Genomic DNA, 25,900 nt, shown 5'->3' with positions numbered 1-25,900 from the left:
CGAATAAATGGCAGACTGGCAGACTGGGAATAACTCCCATAGCTAAGTTCTGTCCTTTTAACTGAGTGTTCGTTGCTTTTCAATAACACAGAATTCAAATGGGGAGTCGTGCTATTGTTGGAGTACGGAAAAGGGCTGAATCAAGGTGTCATGCGACCCTTGTCGAGGACCAAACGAGTTCCGTGCCATTTATGCAACAAATTCAAAGAAATTGCTACAGATAAGTACTAGTTTTCTACACAAAAATGTTCTCATATTTTTCGAACATGTTTATGTGTGCACAGTTTAACATTTACGAAAAATGTCTGCTCACAGTGAGTACACGCCTAAGCTCCGGCTTAAGTAAATGCATTTTTTATTCTGTGTATGCAACATAATTAAATTTGAAATAACATAGCATTCTCTTTTTGCCCTTCATACGTACATATCAACACATGTCTTCTACAAGCATGTATTTATAACACCTTCATCTACCCACACACCACAAAAGAGAGTTTTAAATTAATTCACAGGCACATAAAAAGCTTAGCGCTTTCATACAAGTTTATTTATGAGTTTCCCCTTTTTAGTCGGTTTGCTGGCTGCTAGGCGACATGCTTGTGTATGACTGTAATATCATTACGAAAATATGTAATGAAATTACTATTGTTAATTACTGCTCCGTCGTCAGAAGGGCTCAACTTATGCTGGTTTTCGCGGCCAAAAGCAGGCGAAACGTCCGGTCACATTATTATTTAACTACATGTGCATGTGTGTACATATGTGCATATACTGGAAGCTCGTGTAAGTTTTAATTACAAGTTAAGTCGCAGTAAGTCGAACTTTTTGGCTGCAGATGTGAGTTTGAGGTTGTGTGTGTAAGCAATATATTAATCGTATATTTTCTTTTATATTCCTGCCATGTTTCAAGTGCGTCCATGCAGTCAAGAGCTCTTCGTTTATAAAATGATACAATTGCGTGCATATTTTCAGTGGAGCGCCATGTTTATAGGGTATATGACTACATTCGCTTGTAAAAAAAAAAAGTTAATTGTTGCACAATTTCTCATATATTCCTTTTAATTACGTTTTTTTTTTAAATTATATTCCATATACAAAAGAAATTTAATGTTTTGCCATCAATATGATTAACTTTATCCATACCCACCTATAGCGGTTTTCAACGGAAGACTAAAAAATTCCCATAGAAATTATAAAATACTATATACTTGTTCTGTTTAAAATAAAAATCCGATTATATGAAGTTTTACAGAAAGTCACCCAAAAAAGTTAGTTTCGCCTAGCACTGAAAAAAGCTCACATATGCAACATTAATATGATTATATAATAACATTAATATTTTTCGCACTATTTTTTAATTTTATATTACATTATTTTAATTTGTTCTCAGCTTAATTTTTTCGAGCGTTCGCAAGTTACTCATACCACATGTATGTCCACTTATATTAGGGAAGCATGTATTAGCACTCAGTTGAATAATCATTTTTATTTCCAAACAAAGATTTTCGAGCTAATTAATGCACTTACATATATTTATATCCATAAGCTTGAAGGATTCCAAATTTTTTGCCAATGAGTTATGTTATACATAATTAAAGCTAACATAGACCTGATGCTGTTGCTAAACTACATAAACATTAGAGCGGGTTGATTCACAGGAAGCTAAAAAAAAATAAAAAAATTGTATATGCTGGAAATAGAGAGAGAAAACGAGCAAGCGTTTTATGGCACGAAATATTTTGGAATTATAAAAATTTGTTCAACAGGTTTTGAGATATCCGAACGAAATTGAATACGTAGGTGCATTTTGATATGCTATTGATAATTGATCGGATTCGTCAGATCGCACAATTTTATCGCATGTCTTAAAAATCTCTGACTCTAACCCGGGTTTAGCGAGCGCATAGTGTCTTAGGCAAAGCTGGTCAGAATGATCCCTGAAACATTTCTCGCAAACGTGATTTTATAGAAAAGAATCGGCCAGCTCTCGTCTATGCATATGCACTACCTATGTATATAAAAACTGATATCTTTTAGTTATTGAAATGAACAGCACACCATCGAAAGAATATGGTATTGAAAGCTACCTGAGATACTTCTACTGCAATTTGTGGTATATCAAAGTTTTCAACTATGAATCTATCAGAGACGCAAGCACTTTTAATAGCGACATCTGTCTGTCAAATTTATACTTTTGGTGTTGTGAAGATCACTTGGTGAGTGTAGTAACTATATACAAATAAAAGTAACTTAGAGAAAATCTGTGTTAATGGGTGTTGTATGTTTAAAAATCTGTAATGTGAGGAAAATTGCTTAATTAATATTTCTTGACTTCGAAAAAAACGCTTCCTTTTTCTGTTGTTAACTGGATGATACAAAATTTATTTTTAGTTGCTGCTTACTTTATACTAAGAGCAAATCTATTCTAAATTTCTTGAAAGTGTTTATGAGTTCATTAAGATCCAATTGATAATTCTAACCGAAATTCTTTTGTATGTTCTTCTCTTTCTTATAAAAAGGCTTTGTGGCTTTTACGGAATGTATGTGCTAGTATCCGCGCTAATTCTTTCATTGCATAGACTTTTCGATAGTTGTGGCTTGCTGGGTAATTAATAACTGGCTGTCTCTAATTGTACCCTGAATAGTGTATAATAAGTTAGCCACAAAGTTTATAACACCCAAATGAGCCTCTATCAAATATATATGTGAATGGTCAGCGTGAAGAACTGGGTCGAGTTAGTCGATTTAGCAATGTCTGTCTGTATGTCTGTATATTAACGAGCTGTTCAGTCTCAGTTTTTAAGATATCGATCTGAAATTGTTCACACCTTAATTTTTCCCTAAAAAACCGCTTAACTATAGCAAACGCCGATTGCAAACAACTATTATATATAGCTGATGTACAAACAGAGCGATCGAAAAGGTGCGCTTCTACGGAAAAAATCTTAAACTAACATTGAAGCGCTTCTTTTATAGCTTTAGTTGCTTCCTCTAAATAGACTAAGTGTGAAGCACAAACATAATGATTTAGTTTAACATGTTAATTGACTCTAATTGGGCCACTTAAAAATGATACACATACACATGAAAGTACACAAATGTCAAAATAAAACACAAATTTGCCAGTTATATACAAATTAAATATGTATATATATATTTAAATATTTATGTACAAATATGCTAATATATGAAACTGTTATACAAATAAATAAAGTTCGAACTGCTTAACAGTACAAAATAACTAACACTGATCGTACAGAGTTTAGGTATATTTTTCACTTAATATCACATATGAGGGATGTATTTTGAAACACCTTCCAAGGCTTCCTATGAAACACATACATTTAAATACGCCATGTCTGTAGTTACATCACGTGCGGCCAACCCATCACAAGCAAATTCTCTCAACTGTCAAACGAAGTGGCTAAGCAACAAACCAAACCACACAGCAGACGGGAAAACGCAATTACGCGCCCGAAATAAGCACGAACTCAATAGAGTAGGGCTTTATCTGTGTACATTTCATCCCACAAACGCAGCTTTTCTGCCTCGGGCAGATCTATCACCTCCAACTCATCGGAGATATTCAAGCATTTGAATATGTGCGAGTCGCGTGATACCGGCAGCCATGTCTCTTGTGGTGGCGTTTCATTTTTCGTCAATGCCGCCTTCACCTCCAGTGCCGGCTCGATGCCGTCGCTGACGCTATCATCAAAACTGCCGTCCGTACTGTGCTCTCGGCTATGGTGTTCGTGCCCATCACCATTTGCCTTGTGTTGCACATTTTGAAGCGCATTGCTACTGCCATTTTGATTACTGGCCTGAACTGGTTGCATGTGGTGCGCCGGTTGCCGATGGTGATGGTGATAATGGTAGCTGTGGTCGTGCCCTTCATTCATCGGTATATTTGGATTGCCGCATTCAGCGAAACGCACTAGCATTGTGGTCAATCGGCGAATGGTGCGAAATTCGGCACTGCGTTGTTTCAGCTTCTTGGCACCCGCATTGTAGAATAAGTAAGAGAGATCGTCAGCGTGACAGGTGCCGCGCACGTTGCGACCACAGGTGATGATGCGCATGAAATTGAAGTGCTTCGAATCGAAATCGAAACGATAGAGGTAAGTAGGCGAATTGGCGTGATGAAGCCGTGAAAGTAACGTACGATGGATGCCATGCCAAAAGTATTTGTAAGAGAAGATCTGAAATGAAAGGAAAGCACATTTCAGAATTTAGAGATAGAGTAACATCTAAGTACCAGAAATAAGTTGCAGTTTGATAAATGCATGGTTATGTGGTGACTTATGCTTGGCTTTAGAATGGTCAACCTTACAGGTAAACCAACTGCCGAAAAAATATACCATATATCTGTGGTGGAGCTTATGTCACTAAGATTTGGGGTTCATCTTCAAAACCAAGTGAACTTTCAAATATACATAGTTAGATTTTTTTTAAACTTGGTATATAGTCCAGTGGACTTAAAAATTATGTTCTCTGGATGGACCATGCATATATAAGTATATTAAAAACAAACAAAAACTGGGTTTCAAAAGTAATGTGAGCGCTTAAGAAATTTCGAATATATTCAGCTCAGATATATTAGAATAAGTCCACTATACCACTTAGTCATAATTTATATACTCACATCGGCATACTGCAATACCGTTTCCCAACGAGGTTCATTGTCGCCGAAATGCAGACGCAACAACTTCTCGCCGTAATCCTTTCGCTGGGCCATATTCACATTCGCATCGTCCGGCACCAAATATGTGGCATCTTTACTCAATTTGTGCATTAGTTCCGGATATTTGCGCGCCTCGGTGAACATTAGCAGACCCTCTGAACTATTGCCACCAATTAGCAAGGGTATTTCATTGCCCCAAGCACTACGCATCATTTCTAAAGGTGGACGCGGTATAACACAATGTTTGCTCACGTATGGCTCTACTGTCGGCCCAAAACTGAACATCATCCTTTGATGACGCTCATCACTGGTGAGCAGATCTTCGCATACCTTCACCAAGCTGCTCGCTTTGCAGTGCTGCAAGTGTTCGAAAACTTGCCGATCTTCATTTTCGCCGCGGTAACCAGTGGCTTTCGCCAATCGATAAGCCCAATTGTATTGAGGTATATTGGCCCATGGTGCCAGTGCGGTACCAGACATTAAGACGCACTTGTGAAATAGATCACGAGCTTGTTCGGTCAGCATCATGTAGTGTGTTGAGGCAGCACCAGCGCTTTCGCCAAACACTGTGATATTATCAGGATCACCACCAAAGAATTGGCAATTGCGCTTAACCCATCTTAAGGCCATCACTTGGTCTTTGAGACCGGCATTGCCAGGCACATCCAGCTCGGGGTCCTCCAGCACGAGGAAGCCTAATGGGAATAGTAAATAAACAAAGAGGAAAATTAATTATGTGTCATGTCTGATCAGACTCCAATAAAGAATCACTTCAACTATCCCCATAACTGCTGGATAATTAACTAAATAATAACTTAATAAAACTGAAATTACTGCGCTAAGCCTTTGATAGACCACACTTTATTAAACAGAGACATTAACTCGGTGACATTGTAATCTGCTTACCCAGTGGACCCAAACGGTATGTGATGGTAATGACTACAACATTCTCCATCATGAAGTAGTCAGGACTGTACATATCACGCGAAGCTTCGCCCATTTGAAAACCACCACCATAGATCCAAACCAAAACCGGCATCGGCTTCTGCGGATGCAGCTTTAAAACGAATTTCATTAAAAGCAATTAGGAATATACATGAATAATATAGGTATGATTTGCGTTAAGAAAATTTGCTGTTTAAGGGCTCACCGTTTTTGTGAACACATTCAAATAGAGGCAATCCTCACGGCCTTGCACCTGCTTCAGTATAATATTGTATTGACATGGTTTGAGGTGTTCACGCGTGCAGCGCCGAACATCCGTCCACGGTTCGGGCTCTTCGGGTGCTCTAAAGCGCAAACGTCCAATCGGTGGCTTCGCGAAGGGAATACCCTCAAAACTATAATAAGAACCTCCGTAGACCGAATGCCATTTGACGCCCTTTACTTTGCCGTAAATTGTGTCGGTCACAACCTTTTCATTTGTGCGCATGCGCCTCTGATTAGTTTTGAATTTTACATAGCTGAAAGTGTAAAGTAGTAAAAGTAGGGTTAGATAAAAGTTAATATTTTCAGCCGAATAATATTACGTTATTGCCGAAGCTTAAATTGTGTTGAGTGTATAAATGACGCTTTAAGTAATTTGAAAATATGTGCCAATCTCTCATCATAAATTTTACACGAACCCGGAGTGAACTTATGCTAGCCGCTGATAAGAAGCAAGCTGCCGGCTGGCTTATCGCTGCAAGAGTCGCACATACAATAAGGCACTTGGAGCCGTTGAGCATGAAACAAATTTAAATGCCATAATTTTCAATAATTAGGATGTCTTGTTCCGCTTAGGCGTCTTTAAGGAACAACAAAACAAACACACATTGCTCCACATACACACATGCTGTTGCTATATTTAAGATTATATTTAACTTTTTTTTTTGCAATTCTATTTTATATTTATTTACGTCAATCAACAAATATGCAGAAGCTCTAAGGTACAATGTACAATATATACTTATTTATAAAAATATGTATATGTAGTAAGTTTTCTCAACAGAAAGTCTAAATTCATGGATCCGGCTTGAGTAGACGCTGTGGTAAGCACTTTATCGCCGTGCGCATAAATTGCTCACTTCAGTGCAATTATGAATTCTTTCTCAGGACGTCACTATGTGAGCTTGTAGATAAGACGCGTGTGCATGACTATTTTAATGGAATAATTGCACTTGAGAGATGCGGCTGTCGTAGGTTGCTTCAAATACTTATAAAGTGTAAATTGAACTGGCATATAACAAGAAGTATTCGCATATGGCTTGGTGAATTGATGCGACTTGAACTTTCTCGTTGTAATTTCATTTTATTAACATCTGTTTAAATTATATTGATTGGCATCTCGCGAGGTCATAGCGATAGGAGTTAGCTTGAAAGATCTTGAATTCAATCAACAAGTCATAATTAATGGAATTTTTATAATCACTGGCATTGCACAACAACAGCACTAAGCTTTCGTGCATAACACTCTCCACATGTGTTGTTTTAGAAATGTACAAATGGCAAAACAATAAATAAATATTTCATAAATTAAAAAAAGCATATTTTTTAGAAATGAATTAAATGCCTAGATGTAGGCAACAATTTGCGACGTAAGGTGCAGGCTTCATGCCACATTCCAAGGGCCACTAAAATGACCTAAATATGCCGCATTTTTTTTTTTTTTTTGAAATTATTAAAGGTTTTCAAAGTTTCGAAATTATGGAAAGGATTTATACATAATTTCTTGAAATATAAAGCTTCGACCTAAATTTGGGCAAACTTTATACTGTCACGCTAATTGGGAGAATCAACTGTTTCAACTATTTTGCTCGCTACTGCGCAAATTATACCGCATGAACATGTTACTTTGTGCGTATGAAAGGCGAGTTCGTGCGACATGTTTCGGAAGCCAGTTGCGGAGCAGTCGACTTTGAAATTCTATGGAACAAATAGAAAGAAAAGAAATCTTTATGCTCTTCCCTTATTCTATTTCTACGAACGTCCAACAGAAGCGTCAAAAATTGTACTAGTTTCAAGAAATTTGAACACATTTATCACATATGTCAATGAAATTTTTCAGTTTCATGATTCTCACAAAACAAAAAAAAAAAAAAAAAAAAAAAAAAAAAAAAAAAAAAAAAAAAAAAAAAAAAAAAAAAAAAAAAAAAAAAAAACAAAGAATTCACACATTGAAAAGATTGTCACGAGTGTGAAAATTTCTACTAGTTATAAATATTTACATATGATTATTTATATTTCAATATGATTATCGATACGATATCTTCATTTATAGTTTATTATGTGTTTATTAGTCATAAAACACCACACCTGACAATTGCTGCTCATCACATAAGTATAAAAAGTTGCATTTGAACTTAACACTTTAAGCACTAATTTATAGAGCATAATTTGTCTACGACATATTTGTCATATAAAGCCTAGACAGACCAGACCAACGGAAAACCATTATCGAATTTGTTAACGACTCACTCACTGGTCAATCCTTAAGCAAATGCTTCGAGTCGAAAGTACAATAAATTAAAGTAGTTTTTGCAAATAATTATAATGCGTAATTTATTGCTATCACGTTCAACTTTATTACTTTATTGCTTGCAAACAAGTAATTCCTTAGAATTACAACACAAATTGTAATGCTTTTGCTTATAAATCCATGCATGAGTATGGCTTCAATCAAGCAGTCAACGAATTTGTGTCGAAATTGCTAGTCTTTTTTTTAGTATAAGTTTTTTGGATTTAACGAAAAAGTATCTTTAAGTGATACCTACTTAATGTCTATTCAAGTAATAAGTAGTAAGAAAAATAATACCAGATCTCATTTATATGTAGTTCAGATCCATGGTTACTCCTTCCCACATATAATGGTTGTGTTTCGAAATCTAAGTTGTTTCTATACTATTAAATATGTAAAGTAGCCTTTGAAGGAGCCATAAGTTTACGAGCAGTTCGCACTGGCGTAGTGATTGCTTTCAATTGAGAATATACCCTGTTCAACTTGTGTTAGTTTACTTTTGTTGTGGAAGTGAGCGCTGTGCGGTTACTATCAATGCTGCATTGAAGGAGAACAGGAACGAGCGTTCGAATGCCACATACCCCGCCGCAAGTACATATATACATATAGGTGGTCTCCGATTTGGCGAATTCATCTCCAAATGCCGGCATAAACTACATAGCCACACAGCTATTTAAGCTTGTTTTGTATACGTAAAAGCTTGCTAACATATTTGTGTGGTGTTGTTGTATTCAGCCGACCACAACAGCGCAATTAATGCATTGTAAAATGATTGTCTGATGCAAATTTGTTGTCTGCCTGTCAACGCTTATCGAATTGGATTCAAATAAATGCATATGTATGTACATATATGTGTCTGTCTTTGAATTACGGTTGAAGTTGTATGAAGGTAGATGTACATTTTTCTTCAACAAAATTTAAAAAGAATTTTTTTTCATAGAAGGAAATTAATAATCCTAAAACCAAGGTTGTACCAGTTCACATTCCTTTTGAGCGTGAAATTGGTACCCTCTGAATGCAATGGGTTGTTCATATTAAACATTTATATCTTATATATCATATATTATTTTAATGCACTGTTTTCACATTTGTTGCGCAAGCACATGCAAATTCCCAATGCCGAAACAATATTTCAAACATTCTTGCATTTTTTCCGGTTATGGCGTTCTCTTGAACTTTGTAGAGAGATTTGTATAAGCAAAATATTTATATGCTTTTATAAGAATGGCTTCAAAAGTACGGTAAATATTACGTAAGCATACACAACTCTAAAGCGTTAATGTCAGATTTTGCAATAACAATAAAGATGTTTGCAATTGCTTTATTATACTATTCACCTTGTTATCTCTAAGTATCTAAGTATTAATCCGGGTTGCTAATAGCAAATGAGATGAGATAAGCTTTAATTTATAATGAGGTTGGAGATAATGCTGTATTTACAAGTATAGAGAAATTGAAAAAGGCGGCAAGCTTGAGGAATGAAAAAAAGATTGAAGACACTATAAGTCCATCAAAATTTATTGAGTTATATAATCTATAGGGTTTCGCGATGAAGGTACAATAACTTCAGTATAATATATCAGTTCAAAGTCAAACAAAGTTCTTTTTTATAAAATAAGAAAAAGTAAGCTTTGTAAACTATAAACGTCACTACTTAGGACAAAAAACTGCTCATGCCACTGTGTTAGCTAATTTCTATATCTATCTGTCAAAGTATAAAAGACGATTTGAAAGCTAATACATAGAATTAGATTGGCATTTGTAAAATTCCTGTATAAAATCCATTATTTTTTCTCTCTCTAATTGCTTATCCATTTTGTGGATGATTGTGACTATTTCACACGAACTCAAGGCAATGCAGCATCGTCATCTTTAAAGGTACCTATGCAGATCTCTAGTCAATCAACCAAATGGTCACATGGCTTTTCGCTATGTTAATCAGGGCTTATCAAACAATTACTATCAAAATACAATAGCCTCACAAGCATGCGCATTATTATGATTGATTAGTTGAAGATTACCAAGACTTAGCGAAACCGCTTCCAAAGTGCTGTACACACACACTTATATAGGCGGCGAGTGTGCACTATTAGTCGCTACGAGGTCATAGTTAAAATTACTCGCAGTCACAGGACACACTAGTGGTTACTTCTTGCCAATGTATGCACTTAAAACCAATGGAATACTAAAGCAATCACACCTTATGTTTATGTTTATGACTGGGCATATAAATTAACAAATTAGAAGCTGTCCAGTTATCTTATTTACACGACTGTCTGCCGCAGCGCCAACACCTGTTTAATAATAAATGCGCTGAAATGTTCGCGGTGGTGCTGGAAGCCACCGAACTATGTATATACACACACTTGCCGTAAATAAGTACACGCATATTCGGTCGCCTACACAAACTACCGCAAATGTGTAGGTAATTATGTAAGTGTGTATTATATATTGTGGCAGGGAAAATTTGTTAGACATGAAACTACGAAATACTAATTATATTGCCATATTTTCGCATTGAAGGCATTGTGCGGAAGAATAATTGAGGCGTATGGCACGTGGCGGCTGTGGAATGAGGTGCAAAATGCAAGCCGAATATCTTTTGTGCGCTGGATGCGGGTGCTAATTGAAATATTTTAGTAATATGGATATTAGAAATGGAAATAATCAACTGCAGAAGAAAATTTGTACTTGTTCGAAATCTTCAAAAATGCATAAATATTTAAGATATATGTATGGTGTATTTTAAATATGGAATGAAATATTTGAAAGGTTAAAAACTGCAAACCGGTTGAACTTTTCTTGTATAAGTTCTTATTAGCTATGCCATTAGCAATACAAAAAATGTTGGAGAAATAAAAAGTAAAGCAAACTTTCGAACATCACATCATAATTTTGAACCGATATCGGTGGTGAACTCGTAGTTTAATGATTGCCGTTATCTGGGCAGTGAATGGGATCGGTTGAAGTTCTATAACATTTGCGTTGAGCCAATTTAGTTGTTGTAACTTAAGTGGCTTAAGCGAGATGTACGTTCGACTTATTATAAAGCGCGACCATGCCCACTTTTTAAAAATTGTATGCCCACAAAGGTCCCTAACTTCTGCAATTTTCTGTGCCCAATAACAGTTTTATATTTTAATTTAGTGCTGTTTTCGGTTAATGTCGATTTGTGGGCGTGGCAGTGGTCCGAATTCGCTTATCTACGAACTTGTAATTCTTTTACCTAGGGACCTGCGTACCGTTTGATCAAGATATCTCAATTTTTACTCAAGTTACAGCTTGCACGGACGGATGGAGGGGCAGACAGTCAACTAACTCGAATCGTTATCCTGATCTCTTATATATTATATATTTAACAATATATACTATATCTCTCGATTAGTTTTAGGTGATACATAGAGTCGTTACATACTCGTATGTGAACAAAACTATTATACTCTGCAGCAACATGTTGCATGAGTATAAAAACACTTGCAATTAAAGCGAATGTTCGAAAGGCTTTATAACGGCACACAAAGTAGCTACAACTTGTCAAAAATTTGGTTCCAATATTACTTAATCTGCCTTACTTTTGAAAATTGTCTTCCTCAGTTTACTGTTTGCTGCCTATCAGCATACATACACTCACACTCACACTCTGTATTGGAACATAAAAAGATACCAAGAATTCATAGAATTCACTAAATTGGCCTTAATAAATAAATGTCCAGTCAGCAAGATTGAAATAAATTTGCATTGTATGCAAAGTCGCTTTGTGTATAGTTGGAAGTGTAAAGCCATATAAATAATATATACATGCGGGCGCTGACATGTCTTCTCGTATCATTTTATGCACGGCTATTGTCCGGCAGCGATTTGTTAAGCGTGTTGTTGCTGGCCGCTGAAGGAAAATCAACTTCAATAATTTACTCCGTGATGAAGAATTAATATTTCGTGTGAGTGGCTTCAGCTTGCTTTTATACTAGTTAAGAAGGAAAAGTAAACTAAATTTACCTTAATGCAATGCGCATCTGATCGCCGAACGGTATATCGAAAGACATGCTGGCGCTGTTTTTTGTTTTAGTTGTTGTTGATTAGTACTGCAAAATTCATAAATCGAAGATGACCAAAATGTATTTTAATTTTTTTCGGAAATTTTTTCTTTTATGCAACGCAGTCTTTACTGCAAACTTTGATATTAATTTAATCTAAAAAAATAACGCCCGAGCAATCTATTTCAAGCTCACTTGAATTTTCGTTAATTTTCTTCACTTCATTGAATTTCAATTTAACGCGCATTAACGTCGCTTATTGCTTGTGCTGTCTGTATGTCTCCATGTATGAAATGCCTCAAAAATCGACCGCAGGATAACGGTGCGTATGCGCATGTGTGTCGCTGGCGTTTTAGCGCGCAATTTCGCCGCACTTGTTGCTGTCGTTCACTTTGCTCGCACTTATTGCAACACCTGCGTTCACGGCAAATATCCTGCAGGCCTGTGTGCTATTGACTTTCTCGCCGTGAATTTATTAAATATTATTTCATTGATTTTTTTTTTATTGAAACCACTTTTTTTAATTTATTACTCATGCGTTTGTATTGCTCGGTACCGGCAACCGTGTTGACTGTCCGTTCTGCACAAGGGTTGTTCGCCAACTGAGAATTGCGAAGCGCGAGCAAGGCGGCACAGGCCAACGCGTGGCTATGCACATATACAGGCGCAGCCACTACCTAAATGAATGGGCATACAAATTTGAGTATGTGTATGTGCATGTTTATGTGTCTGTGAATAAGTGGCTGACACGCCACAACCAAACAGTCAGAACAATAATGAGGCGCGCGGATGTGCGACTATATGATGAGAACTCAATTGGGAACTGGTTAGGGAGTAGTTCGAGAAAATCAACTTGTTACTGGTTGGAACAGAACTGGTTAGAAGAAAATTAAGTATACTTGATATTTAAAAAATTGGAATTATTTGTGGTATATTAAACTATAATTCAAATCTTCAATTGTTTGCCGTTTTTATTTTGTTAACTCACACATATTGCTCTTTAAAAATTTTTGCTCCAAGTATCACCAGAATAAATTTGTTTTCAAAACTGCATTTTTTATGTACGCGAGATGTTCAAATGGTAGGTACAAATAATGCAAACTAAAGCATGAACAAATGTTCGAAATATTTTAATCAAAATATTCTAAAGTTGATAACATGAATCAAAACCACTTCGTTTCCAAATTATTACAGAACTAGTCCAATACAATCTGGTTTAACAGCAAAAATACTTAGCATCAAACTCTAAGAAATGCCAATTAACTAACTAACGTAACAACTTAAATGTTTAAGCTGCCACAATAGCCGCTCCAAGAACGTATACTTACATGCTTATAAGAATACATGCACGAGTACGTGTGCATAATGTGTGAAATGAGAGCGTAACAGCTATTGCTTCCATGGCGGAGCGCCGCTAATATGCCAACACCGATTCCGTGTGTATCAATGTTGAACGAGCGTGATTGATACACTGTCGCTCATACGCCTTATCTCGTTGGCATTGCCGCCGTTGTTCATTGTAACTCTCACACTTTTAACTATATACGTACATGTACATTAATATTGATATGCACTGAATTTGTAAATATGCATGGTATCGCTGCTGGCTCTCCATTGCCGGTTGGTCTTCTTGTGCCCTTATTGCCCCATCAAAGCAGGAGGCGATCGATGTATACGTGGCAATAAACTTCAAACAAATTACACTCTAATTTGCAGCACAGGTGGCTACTTTCGGGTGGGTGGAGTGTGACCACACAAAAATTCATATGTTAGTTTGTATATAAATATTAAAATATATTTATGTAAAGGGTCTCAACCTCGCTAAAATATTTTATGTGTAGTTGACGACGGACTGGCGGGAAAATCAATAATTTTTATTAGCACATTGAATAAAAATTAACATTTTTCTATGTCTACAAATATGAATGCTCATAACTGGAAATGCAAATCATTGCTAGTTAGTTTTTTACTGGACGAGATATCCTCACGAACTTTGGCACAGATTATTATTTAAAAACATCGAAGAAAGTTTCCAAACTGGACCACTATAGAGCCCATTCCAACTGGGCAATTAAAATCAAGATAAATATCTTTTTATTTCTTTTTTATGCTATAGGAAATTCCTATGGAGCTCTGGTATGGTGGCCAGCGCTAAACAAACAATAGAATGATAGAAAATTAAATGGAATACAAAGAGCAGCATGTGCGGGTGTTACTGGTGCACTCAGGTCATGTCCGACTGATGCGCTCAATGTGGTCCTGCCTCAACTCCCAATGGACACTTCTAGTCACAAAATAATTCCTATCGCGGCGATAAGAATAAAAGAATTGGGTGGTTGGAATCAGCAGAACTACGGACATAGTGCAATCCTAAACAAGCTCACCATTAATAAATCAGACTACATTCTCCCAAAGCTGGATTTCACTAGACACTTCCAGGTGAGGATACTATCTATATAAGAATGGAGAAGAGGTTCTATAGCAGAGGCGGATACCATCTCAGTCTATACCGACGGGTCCAAAATGAACTGCGGAGTAGGTACGGGGGTATTTTCCGCTGATCTAGGCATATCTCTCTATATACATCTACCGAACTTGGCTAGCATCTTCCGATCAGTAGTACTAGGCATAGAAAAACGCAAAGTTCTATTAGGGAACCACAAGAATATACATAAAGCAACTATATTTACGGATAGTCAGGCGGCGCTCCTGGCCTTGCCTTCACCCATGACAAATTCCAGTATGGTTCAAAACTGCAAGAGAGCAATAAGCTCAATAAAAGACTAAATAAAAGCTAAGCTCCAACTAGACATGACCTGGGTTCCCGGCCACAGGCACATGTTCGGTAACGAAAAAGCAGACGAGTTGGCAAAGGAGAGACCAATAGACAATTTCAACAAGTTGCAAATAACAGGTGGAAAAACATTACAAAATGCGTCATAACTAAACAATAACAATAACATACGATGAGAAAAGAACCAACGACTTATTAAAAAGGTCGACAAAAAGTAGCTACAGAGTAACAGCTACCACAACAGGGCACTGGCCATTTGGGGAACATGCGTCCAAAATGGGTATGCCCTATAACGACATCTGCCGAGGCTGCGGAGTAGCAGGGAACAAGCAAACAATTTTCCACACTTGGAATACATCAAGCACCAAACCTTGAATGTGATTTCCACTAAAAGCATATCAGACATAAGTAGTTTCATCGAAACCTCAAAATGATTTGAGAGAAAAGGTGAAATGTAATAGTAGATACAGAAGGTTCTATGAATACTGTATCAAAATGGCACATCAAGTACTAATTGAGTCCGAAAAATAAAGCCTATCCCAGAAAAAATATTCACTTAGAGTACTTCTCCTCCGTCTTTATATTTGATATAAAAATTTCCACGTACCTTCTAAACTATAATTATTTAATATCCACACCTTTTTTGCGTGATAGCCTTTTGATAGGCACTCATTACAAAATAAATATCAATACACTGTACTTATTTTCTCACGCATATTGGAATTGCACTGAAGTTAATATTTTCTGTCATTCCGTGCAACTGTTGCTGGTATTAGACGTCACTACGTATACTTAACATGTAACATAATATATGTACATTTGACCGCAGTATTTGGTATATTTTTAATAATTGTAATTCATATTTGCCGAACAGAATTATAGGTTTGTTTTAACAAAAATAACTTATTCACTGCAAACCGCTTGCATGCAAATTGTAATTAGCTGATATGCGCTTAATTGAGTAAGCCGGGATGTTCAGTGCTTTTTTAAGCGAAAATCTACAAACTAAGAACTATGTAGTATATTCCAAGTTGTAAATTTTTGATATTTTGAGAAATTTATGAATGGTTCTCTAAGCAGCGGTCCTAGTTTGTGTAAAATTTCAACAATAATAAAATAAATTGGTTTTCTCTGCCAAAATCAAGAAACAAAATAATCTTTATGATTGCGAAAATATTATATTTCTTCGCTTTTGGACAAGATTTTCTCAGAGATTAAACTATGACTTTGAAATAACAGTTTTATTAACAAATTTATTTAAAAAGTATTTTTTTTTATTACTTGCCTTTACTGTAATCTTCAACTGAGTCATCTAATCAGCTAAAATCACCACAACTATTTTCTTAATTATCATTATTACCACTATTAGTGCCACAAAATCAAGTGAAGTCTCTTTAAAGTCGTGTATGTTATAAAAATTAATGTCTTCCCAGTCAAAGTTAGTACTGTACTCCCCGAAAGCACCAACTGCTACGTACCTAAAGGAACTACTGGGTGTATTTTTCACATGTGTTTAACGTGTCTCTACATGAACCTACGCCTGGTCGTCTGTTCGTTCTCTACCTTCCTTCCTTTCATACTCCCAATAGTTTGCAGTTGAAAGTTAGGCTTGAATGTAAATGAAATCAGTACTTTAAAACCGTATCTTCAAAAGCTTCTGAGGAGTTATAAAGCTTGTGATCCACCTAACGTTTGATCTCATGTGTGTTGTCGCTGTAAAAGGGTGGCTTCAACTTTTATAAAAATTTAATAATAAACCAATAATTATAAGCGCCGTTAGAATGCAATATTCAACTATCGCATATATTACCTATCCTCATCCACTGCAAACCGATAGGTAAAGCGATGGTTATCATAACATACTGAGTTTTTGAAAAATGCCATGAGTCAACCTCACGTAAATTAATGGTAATCGGTAACGTATACGCTATGTTGAGCCTCAAATAGACAGAAAATCATTTCAAAAATTGCCTTTGACCTTTAAGTTGCACCTACAACTATCAATTGACTTATTGATTTATTAAAAAAAAAATTAATTAATTATCTAATACAAAGAGTTTCCGTTAAAAAGTTAAACTTTTGCTTGTTTAGCTTTGTTTTTCATTGCAAGTATACACAAAATTACATTTATTATACAAATTCTACAAGTATTTAAAGCTTTATTGTATTTTCATTGCTAAAGTTATAGCTTTTATATATATTTATTTATACAAGTATTATTTACATTTATACACAGAGGTCAATCTGATTAATTTTCGTTCAATCAATATGAACGTATTTACGAACAACAATTTCATAAACAACGAAATATATAATTTTACTATATAATTTTTATAAAAATATATACATATGTTAAATGCTTCATATAAATATTTCATTACAAACAAGTGACTAAATTCCGAATACTTTCTGGCTACAACCTTTCGCCTCAGAACAGCAACTCGATGCGCTTGTCGTAAGCGCTCGCCCACACTTTCGCGTTCGGTAACTCTGGCCATTCTATTAACTTCAAATCATCGCTTATATTTAAGCAGTTTATTTTTGGTTCACTTCTTTTCAATGGTTCCCAAGTCAACGTTGCCATACCAGGTATATCCTCGTCATTCGGGTTGCCACTGCGCGCAAATTGTGTCCAAAAGCTTATCATACGGTTAATCGTTTTATATTCACGACTCTCCTTTGGCAACCGCTGCGAAAAAAGATTTGAAAAAATATACGACAGCTCATCACCGTGCGCCACGCCTTTCAAACCACGTCCCATACGCAATATACGATAAGGATGCGGCAACTCTTCGGAGTCAAAGTCGAAACGATATAGGTAAAGTGGCGCACCTGCCGCATGCGTTAAACGTGAGAGTACGAGGCGATAGAGCGGAAAGTGTAGGCACGAGTAAGCAATGATCTGAAATATTACAGATAAATGAGAAATATTGTGTACATGTTTACTATAGGGGCGTGTTTAAAGAATAAACTTACATTTTTATACTCCTCGATAGTGGGTGTCTTACCACTCACGTGCACTGTTCTCAATTTTTGCTCGAATTTCTCACTCTCTTCATTGTCGGCTACTTCATAAGGCACAAAGGGTTTCAGAGAATAACATTTTTGCCTTTGGGCAGCACTGGCTAATGCCTTGGCTCCTGAATTATATGTTATATGAATAAGAAGAATATTATATTAGAAACATAATTCATCAAGTGAGTATTTAAGAGAATTTAAAACGTGAGGTAGAGTCTGAAATCATCAACTTATCGCAACAAGTTACTCTTCTATGTACTACTGATTTTACCGAAGCTTTTAGAATGAAATCGTACTAGATAATTTCCACGATCACATTCTTTTACCATATATAGTATACCACCTTCTCCAAAAAATGAGACTCACCCTGCGTAAAGATCAGCCCTTCGTCTGACGTATGACCGACGAGCAGCGGTATCGCATTGCCCCACGCAGTCTTCATCATTTCCCTTATTGGCTTCGGTATCACACATTCTGGCGTCGCATATGGCTCCACGCAGTAGACAAACGGCGTCGATACATTGCGCGCACGATCTTCCGGCGTCAGCGTACGCCCTTCAAGCGCCATCAGATCTTTCGCTTTACACTTTCTTAAAAACTCAAGCACACTTTTATCGTTATCAACACCCTTATAGCCAGCCAACTTCGCAAGACTGAATGCACGATATTTTTGACCTTCTGTCTCCCAAAGAGGAAGGGCAGTGCCCGACATTAAAATCACACGGTGAAAGAGTCCTTGTGTCTGTTCGGTCAGCATCATGCAGTGAGCGGCGGAAGCGCCAGCGCTTTCACCAAAAACCGTTATGCAGTCGGGATTGCCACCGAAACTGGCGCAGTTATTTTTAACCCATTTTATAGCCAGAACTTGATCTTTAAGGGCAGCGTTGCCAGGTACATTACATTCGGGCGCGCTGAGCGATAAAAAACCTGAAGTAGAGAGAAAATGCAAAGGTAAAATTCACGTATTTTATTTTGCCAAATCTACACACTCACCCAACACACCCAGTCGATATTGTATTGTCACGAGCACAATATCTTTTTGCATAAAGTAATCAGGTCCATACCATTCACGTGTAGCCTCACCGGTGCAGAGTCCACCGCCGTGAATCCAAATCATGACTGGACGCGGCTTATCAGGCTGTGTCTGTTTGTATAGAATTTGTTCTTAAAAATGGTATTTTAACTCTTTAAAATATTCGGTAAAATCACATACATTATTCGTATACACATTGAGGTAGAGACAGTCTTCGGAGCCTTCCATTGCGCCGGTTATGACGTGTATCTGCACAGCCATTTCTTTGGTACTTTTGCAATCTCTCACCCCCTCCCATGGTATGGGTCGTTGTGGTGCTCTAAAGCGCAGCTCGCCCACAGGTGGTTGTGCATAGGGTATACCCTCGAAGCTGTAGTATGGCACGTCGTAAATAGTTAGCCGCTTAACGCCTTCTACTTTTCCATACTCAGTTTCCACGATCGACGTTTCACCGGTTGTGTGTCGATTTTGCTGGTATTTGTGCTCGTAGACTCTAAAGATTGGGTGGTAAAAAGCGAAATGTGTTTTTTAAGTGCTAATTAACTTTGATATGATTAGCATATATGTATATACATATATATATTAATATAAATATAATTATAGTTTTTAATCTATTACGTTTAATGAGTAAACCACAAATTAGCTTTTCTGTGCTTATACAAAAGCGTCCGATCAGTAAGTGATACACCAACCAAACTTTGTGTTTCAATTAAAAAAAAATAAAATAAAATAAAAATAAATTATTAATTTCAAACATAGTGTGAATGGAATTCAATTAAAAAAAAACTTAAAATGTAATTTTTTCATCGAATGTCAGTTTGTTACATTTCGAGCTTATTTTATAAAGCTCACTATCTTTCAATTCATTTATATATAGCTGAATGTGTTTTGCTTTTAATTTTTGATATTTTTGATTAATAACATCTCATTAACTTATTTCTATACACAAAATTTCTATAAAGCAAAAAGTACAGCTATAAATTGTAGTCAAATCTGTACCGGTTAGTCTGTATTTTAGCCAATACATCAGGATAAGCATAAACAATAAAGTAACGCTTTTGCCAGCCAGATGAGCAGTGCGGCAAAAATCCGCTGTTTATGTTTAATTGGTTTATGCTTTATATATCTCTAAGTGGTATGATTCCCTTCGCGTAGATACATTTTTTTTTATAAACACGACATATTTTTGTAATCTTGTTGAAAGTTTCAGATTCAAGTGTGACTGTTGATAACTACTTTAAGGGTGTTTAGTTAATAGCTTGTCTGCTGAAATAACATTTTTTAAATATACTATATATTAATACATGACTTACTTAATAATAGCGAATCTTGGTTTACTACATGCTTAGAGAAATCCACTGGTTATTTAAGCCCACATACGGTAATGAGGATTTTTGAAAGGTCGAGATAAACTCTTCATTGATAGGAAGTCTAATATAATAATGAATAATATTATATGCCTTTACTATGTATCTAAAGAAGTTAGACTAGCTTTCGAAAAATGATTTTTCTTTAAAATGTTAAAAACAGCCGCCAGAATCATCTTTTGACTTACATCTCATTGCTCGCATATTAACATTAAAACTGTAGAATATTTTTCTTAGTAGAATACTTTTTTTGTTACGCAGATAATTTTATGCCATTTATGATACTAGCAAAATGTCTGATAAATGGCCATCACGGCACCCCTTTAGGTTAATTTTCACTGACCCAGTGCAGCATTCGGCAATAGTGTGCTGAATGTTGTCTTCGGGCTTCTCGAGCATTGCTGGTTGATTGACGTATACCTTTGAATTAACTTAACCTCAATGAAGATAATCAAAAGGCATTACATCGCTTGATCTTGGCGGTCATTTGACTGACGCAATTGGTCCATGTTTCGGCGTGACGTCTTGTTGGAAATAGAGAACATTTGCATCGATTTCATCAAATTGTGGGCAAAAGGCCAAGCAAGATCGTATTATAACGCTGCTCTTGATGGAGGCGGCATATTCTGCCACATTTCGAAAGAAAGAAGATCCGATGATGCCATATCCCTCTCGTTAACCACACGAGGATTTGACTCACCCCAATAGTTACAATTCTGTTTGTTGGCGCAGTTATTATGCCAGAAATGCGCTTCATCAAAATCCCGTATCTTAGAAGAGTGTATTATCATGGTACTCCGTGAGGTATTTATCACAGCCTTTGAGAGAAAAATTGTAGCCAACCACTCATATCACAGGTAATGGAAGTATAGTTGCTACGCTGGTTAAGGCAAGCTATCGACTTGATAAAATTTCTTTAATGCAATGACAGCTAGTCAGCATATGATAAAAGAGTCTCCTTTGCCTTTGAAATACGAAGGGCAGAACCTTAAGTATTCTTTTGATGTTTCTAAAAAAGTGCATACTTGGGTAGCAACGATTTGGGCTGCATTATGGACGCCCCCAGTGACACAGTATTCGGAAGGGTAGCTATGATCGGCAATAAATTTTTGCAATTATTTTTCTCCACAATTTTTTCCGATCAACATCAATGTATTTGCTGGATGACGATAAGCCAGTATTTTCAAATTATCATATATGTACAAGTATTGGAGATAATACCATTTAACACGAACAAAAAAAATATAGGTAGAAATATCTAGAAAGCTCAAAGACTTAACAAATTTTGTTCCCCCATAAAGCTTAGCCACCAAATCAAGTAAATGCATTTCTCTAAAACCCCTAAATTGTCGCTAGGTATCTAAGCCATTGTGTAGCGTTGATTTTTAAACAAACCGTTAACTTTCTTAGCGAGCTGAATAAAGGTAGAGCAATGAATGAAATTAACTGTGAACAGGTAGCTCTCTCAAAATAAACATTGATGTGCCTTGGTATGTATAATTTCGTATTTATGCATGCATTTGATGCTTTGCTACCTGAATTTGTTACTTCAATATTTATGGGCAAACGAAAGTGAAATTTCATTGATGTGCCATACAAGCGGGTATTAGAAGGCTGGCAATTTCATGGAAAAAACTTTAGAAATACCTACATACAATATCGCACGTAAATACTAGATAAAATATTTGCTTTTAAGACACTACTCATATTACTCATCGTGAAATACCACAAAATGATTGATGTCATTGCATGATACATAATTATACATATGAGCAATTTTCAGAATTTTTAATAAAGACTAAAATAGTAGAAATCGAATAATTTTCACAATATGCGCAAATTGTAAATAAACTTTTGTTTACTATGCTTTGCTAATATACGAGTACATACATATGTATGTAGGTATATGTGTGCGCTTTAACAAAACCAGTCATTTATTAGTCATCTCAGCTGATTCGGCCAACTAGCTGGTCGTTTCTTAGGAATGCACAACATAAATACAAATACAACAAAAACTTGTGTAAGTGTGTATACATCTGTATGTGCATTCATAAATGTAAGACTGGTTTTCGGTAAACAAAATGTCAAGCCACGCGGTCGAGTTGCGAAATTGCTAAATGTCAAACAATTAGTATCTATTATTCAATGAGATGTGAACATTTGTGGTAAAAGAGCATAACTCACTTTAAGTTTTCCTACACTTAGCACTTTGAAATATAAATAATATTGATATTTTATTGAAAAATAATGATTTTTTAATATTTTTAGGGAATTAAGCACGATTTATTGCAAAAGTATGTTACTTCTTTCACAAATTAGCAAAAATAAAAATAAATAATTAAAAAAGATTGTTAATGAAATTCGTTATGGTCACTGAATTTTTTTTTTATAAAGTTTGGCACCCCACAAAACTCGTTTTTTTTTATTAAAAAAATTGAATACTCTTAAATTTTTTAATTTCAACAGACACTGTACTCACTTCAATCGCCATCGACATTTCTCTATAAATCCAACGTTTGAAAACATATTAACAGAGCACAAGTTGCTTCGCCTCCAGGCTTTCAAATTTATAATCCAGAAAATGCGTTGTAGACTAGTTACAAACCGCCACAAAACATATACATATGTATGTGTACGTAAGTGGCCCACTCAGCGCTCTACAAAAATATGAATATATATTTGATTGGGCAGATCACTACTAAAACATCACACACAAAATTATCGTAAACCAATTATTTGATTTTTCGATTTATATCTGCTCCAGCAGCGAAACACCGACAACCGGATGGAACAACGCGAACAACCGTACTGAAAAAAGTTTAGAGCGTAAAAGTCAAAAGCGTAAACAATTGCAGCTTCAACGGAGCACCAGCGGCCGCGCGCGTTATATCTATGTAAATATGTATGCGTTTAGATAAAGAAATGGAGAAATAGCGCACAGGAAAATGCAGACAAAAATATAAAAATATATTACTCATATCAGTATAGTGGATGATACCAAGTACCTAAAGAAAAGGAAAACAATAACAAAGCGCATTTTAAGTTAAAAAAGTCGAATAATCAACGACACTTGGCGCGCACTTGAAGCAAACGACGATCATTGAGCGAAGTTGGTGAGTGGTGAGCGGGAGCGCCGTTAAAAAACGCTAGCCGATATTGCGCTCTCAGTTGTCACTTTCGACCGCAGTGTTGTTGTAGTTGCTTTGTTTTCGAATTTTCATTCAACATGCACGTCCGGCATAAACAAGCTACTTAGTTGCTGGTGATACACGCCTGCCAGCAATATCAATTGATACGGATACGAAGGAAAAAGCAGCAAAACAAACAGATGTTTTGACGTCTTGCACAAATACAATGAGTGTGTCAATATATATCAAACAAATACTTGCACATCTCCCAGTAAACGGTGAGCTGGAACTTTTGCGAGAATGTGATAAAAGTAGGTTGTATTCTTTAGAGTTTTTCGTAAATATTTAAAGTAATTGCGCTTTCTGCAGAAACTTAGAACATAATGCCTTTTTGGTAGTTTACAAGAGTCTGACTAACGAAAGCCACCTCTTTTAGATTCTTTCCAGAAAATTTTGAGTCAGACACGCCGAGGATTATTCTTCATACACCACTGAGTAGTGGCTGGATACTTACGGCAAACAATTTTGAACCATATCTAATGTGTATAATGTGTAAGAGTCTCTAAAACTTGGTTTTGACTTATGTCAGGACTTACTTCAGTTATGAAACTTGTTTACTTGGTTACAAAGGCGCTAAAAGCATATATACTATTTATAGTAAGTACCTGTATTAATATTTATCTTAAGGTGGTAATGATCAAAGGCACATTCTTTTGTGAACTTAGCTGAGTTGTTAATAATTTAAATCTACAGAAGCAAGCTCCTGCTCATCTGTAGAAAAGCCGGAATTAATATCTCTATAATCATATCAATTATTATCAATATATATACAGTATACTTGTTGAATTTTGCAAAGTCAATGAGATGACTTTTTTCGGTTTCGGAGTTCAAGCAGGATATCCGAAAAGGAGAATATCTAACTTGCAGATTTTTTCTGAAGTAAAACACCACCCTAATATTTAAGTTTAATTTCTCGAGATAGTCATACAGTTGCGGTCAAGCAAATATCACCACTTTATTATAATGGACAATTTTTAGAACATATTTTGTAATTTTTCTGATTTTAATAAAAAAAGTTGATTTCGAAAGTTAAAACATAACTTAAAATCATGAAATTTCTAAGCTGTTCCATAAAAAATATTCGAAAGATTATGCAAAGCAAAGCCATTTACGCAGGCAACGGAGCTAAACAAAGAAATGAACTTGGATGTTAATGTTGATACAGTTTGTCTTCGCCCACGAGCGCCTCTAAACATGTAACACAGCCTATGCTGTTTCTAAAATCTAGAAATGCTAGCTGAGGGCGCAGGTGGCGAAACAATCTTTGGAATAATGTTCGCTGGCCGACGATCTCGATCGTAAGTTAGAAGACTTACTAATGCAGAGTATGGGTCAAGATATATCAAAAAAAAAAAAAAAAAAAAAAAAAAAAAAAAAAAAAAAAAAAAAAAAAAAAAAAAAAAAAAAAAAAAAAAAAAAAAAAAAAAAAACCATTTATCATGTCGGTCAAACATTTATTACCAGTGAGGTGCTATTATTTCGACCGCAGCTGTTCGTTACGACGTACGTAATTAATGTAGGCATTGGCATTGGCATTGACTGAAATGAAATATGTCGATAAAAAGACAACATTTGATATTCAATATAAGGAATAATGGAAGCAACACAGCAATTAACCGTTTTTTACTTAATTACATACATATACTATATGTAAGTATAGACAAGTGCATTCTTCGTGTCGGACGATGACATAAATTGTATTAATTTTATTTCAAATTTCCATCGTACAATTTCCGTTAGCAAAACTTTTGTCTGTAAATGAAACTTTCTCTCAATGCGAGTTTTTAATTATATGATATAAAAATTGGTGAATCAGCCTCTTATAAATTCCCTCTTCTAGTATATTTTTAAAGCGCTCGTGTGCGTACAAGCGTATGGATATAATCTTTCATTATATGAGGAAGCAGATGACATCCTCTTAGTCATGCGAAAAATATTCTAATACCGAGTGAGTCTCACATATTTAATATGGTAAGATATGAGATGTAGATGAAAAACATGTCAACAATTAGTTTAAATTAGTTGCCGCTATTTGTTTTGCAATGCAAAAATCCAACCCTGAACTAATCAACTTTAAAGGTTATATCATTTATAGAATTATAAAATAAATTCCAAGAAAGCTCTCTAAATTAAAGTTTAAATTTGAGTTACAACATATAAACTTTGGATAATTCTGGACACTTCAGAACATTACGTAGTGATTCAAGAGTAACTTGGAAAACTTCTGGGAAATAAACTTCACATGTTAATAAAAAAAATTTATTTTTAAGTATACGAGAAATTTATCTT

At 35.7% G+C, this 25,900-nt stretch overlaps 2 protein-coding genes across 3 annotated transcripts; both read right to left on the bottom strand.

Moving 5' to 3' along the window:
* Positions 1-3,179: 3,179 nt before the first annotated feature.
* LOC108973482 (esterase B1-like) lies at positions 3,180-12,800 on the bottom strand. 2 transcript variants are annotated; one of them, XM_018940782.1, is made up of 6 exons: positions 12,407-12,800; positions 12,174-12,259; positions 5,832-6,144; positions 5,588-5,738; positions 4,643-5,376; positions 3,492-4,199 (listed from the first exon to the last, which is right to left on the bottom strand). In XM_018940782.1, exons 2-6 carry the CDS (start codon positions 12,218-12,220, stop codon positions 3,492-3,494), a joined length of 1,953 nt encoding a protein of 650 aa, XP_018796327.1. In that variant the 5' UTR covers positions 12,221-12,259; positions 12,407-12,800. The 2 variants fall into 2 exon arrangements, with proteins under 2 accessions (XP_018796328.1, XP_018796327.1); XM_018940783.1 differs by having other exon boundaries at positions 3,180-4,199; positions 12,174-12,800.
* A 4,451-nt stretch (positions 12,801-17,251) lies between these two features.
* On the bottom strand, positions 17,252-23,215 carry LOC108973431 (esterase B1). Its single transcript, XM_018940690.1, has 6 exons — positions 22,903-23,215; positions 19,237-19,549; positions 19,017-19,167; positions 18,390-18,950; positions 17,982-18,145; positions 17,252-17,907 (listed from the first exon to the last, which is right to left on the bottom strand). The coding sequence occupies exons 1-6, from the start codon at positions 22,947-22,949 to the stop codon at positions 17,434-17,436; spliced, it is 1,710 nt and encodes a 569-aa protein (XP_018796235.1). The 5' UTR covers positions 22,950-23,215; the 3' UTR covers positions 17,252-17,433.
* Positions 23,216-25,900: the final 2,685 nt, after the last annotated feature.

This window comes from Bactrocera latifrons, unplaced genomic scaffold, assembly GCF_001853355.1.
Source record: "Bactrocera latifrons isolate USDA-ARS-PBARC rearing strain unplaced genomic scaffold, ASM185335v1 scaffold_48, whole genome shotgun sequence".
NCBI lineage: Eukaryota > Metazoa > Arthropoda > Insecta > Diptera > Tephritidae > Bactrocera > Bactrocera latifrons.
The sequence above is the reverse complement of the archived record's forward strand: the minus strand, read 5'-3'. Positions and strand labels throughout refer to the sequence as shown.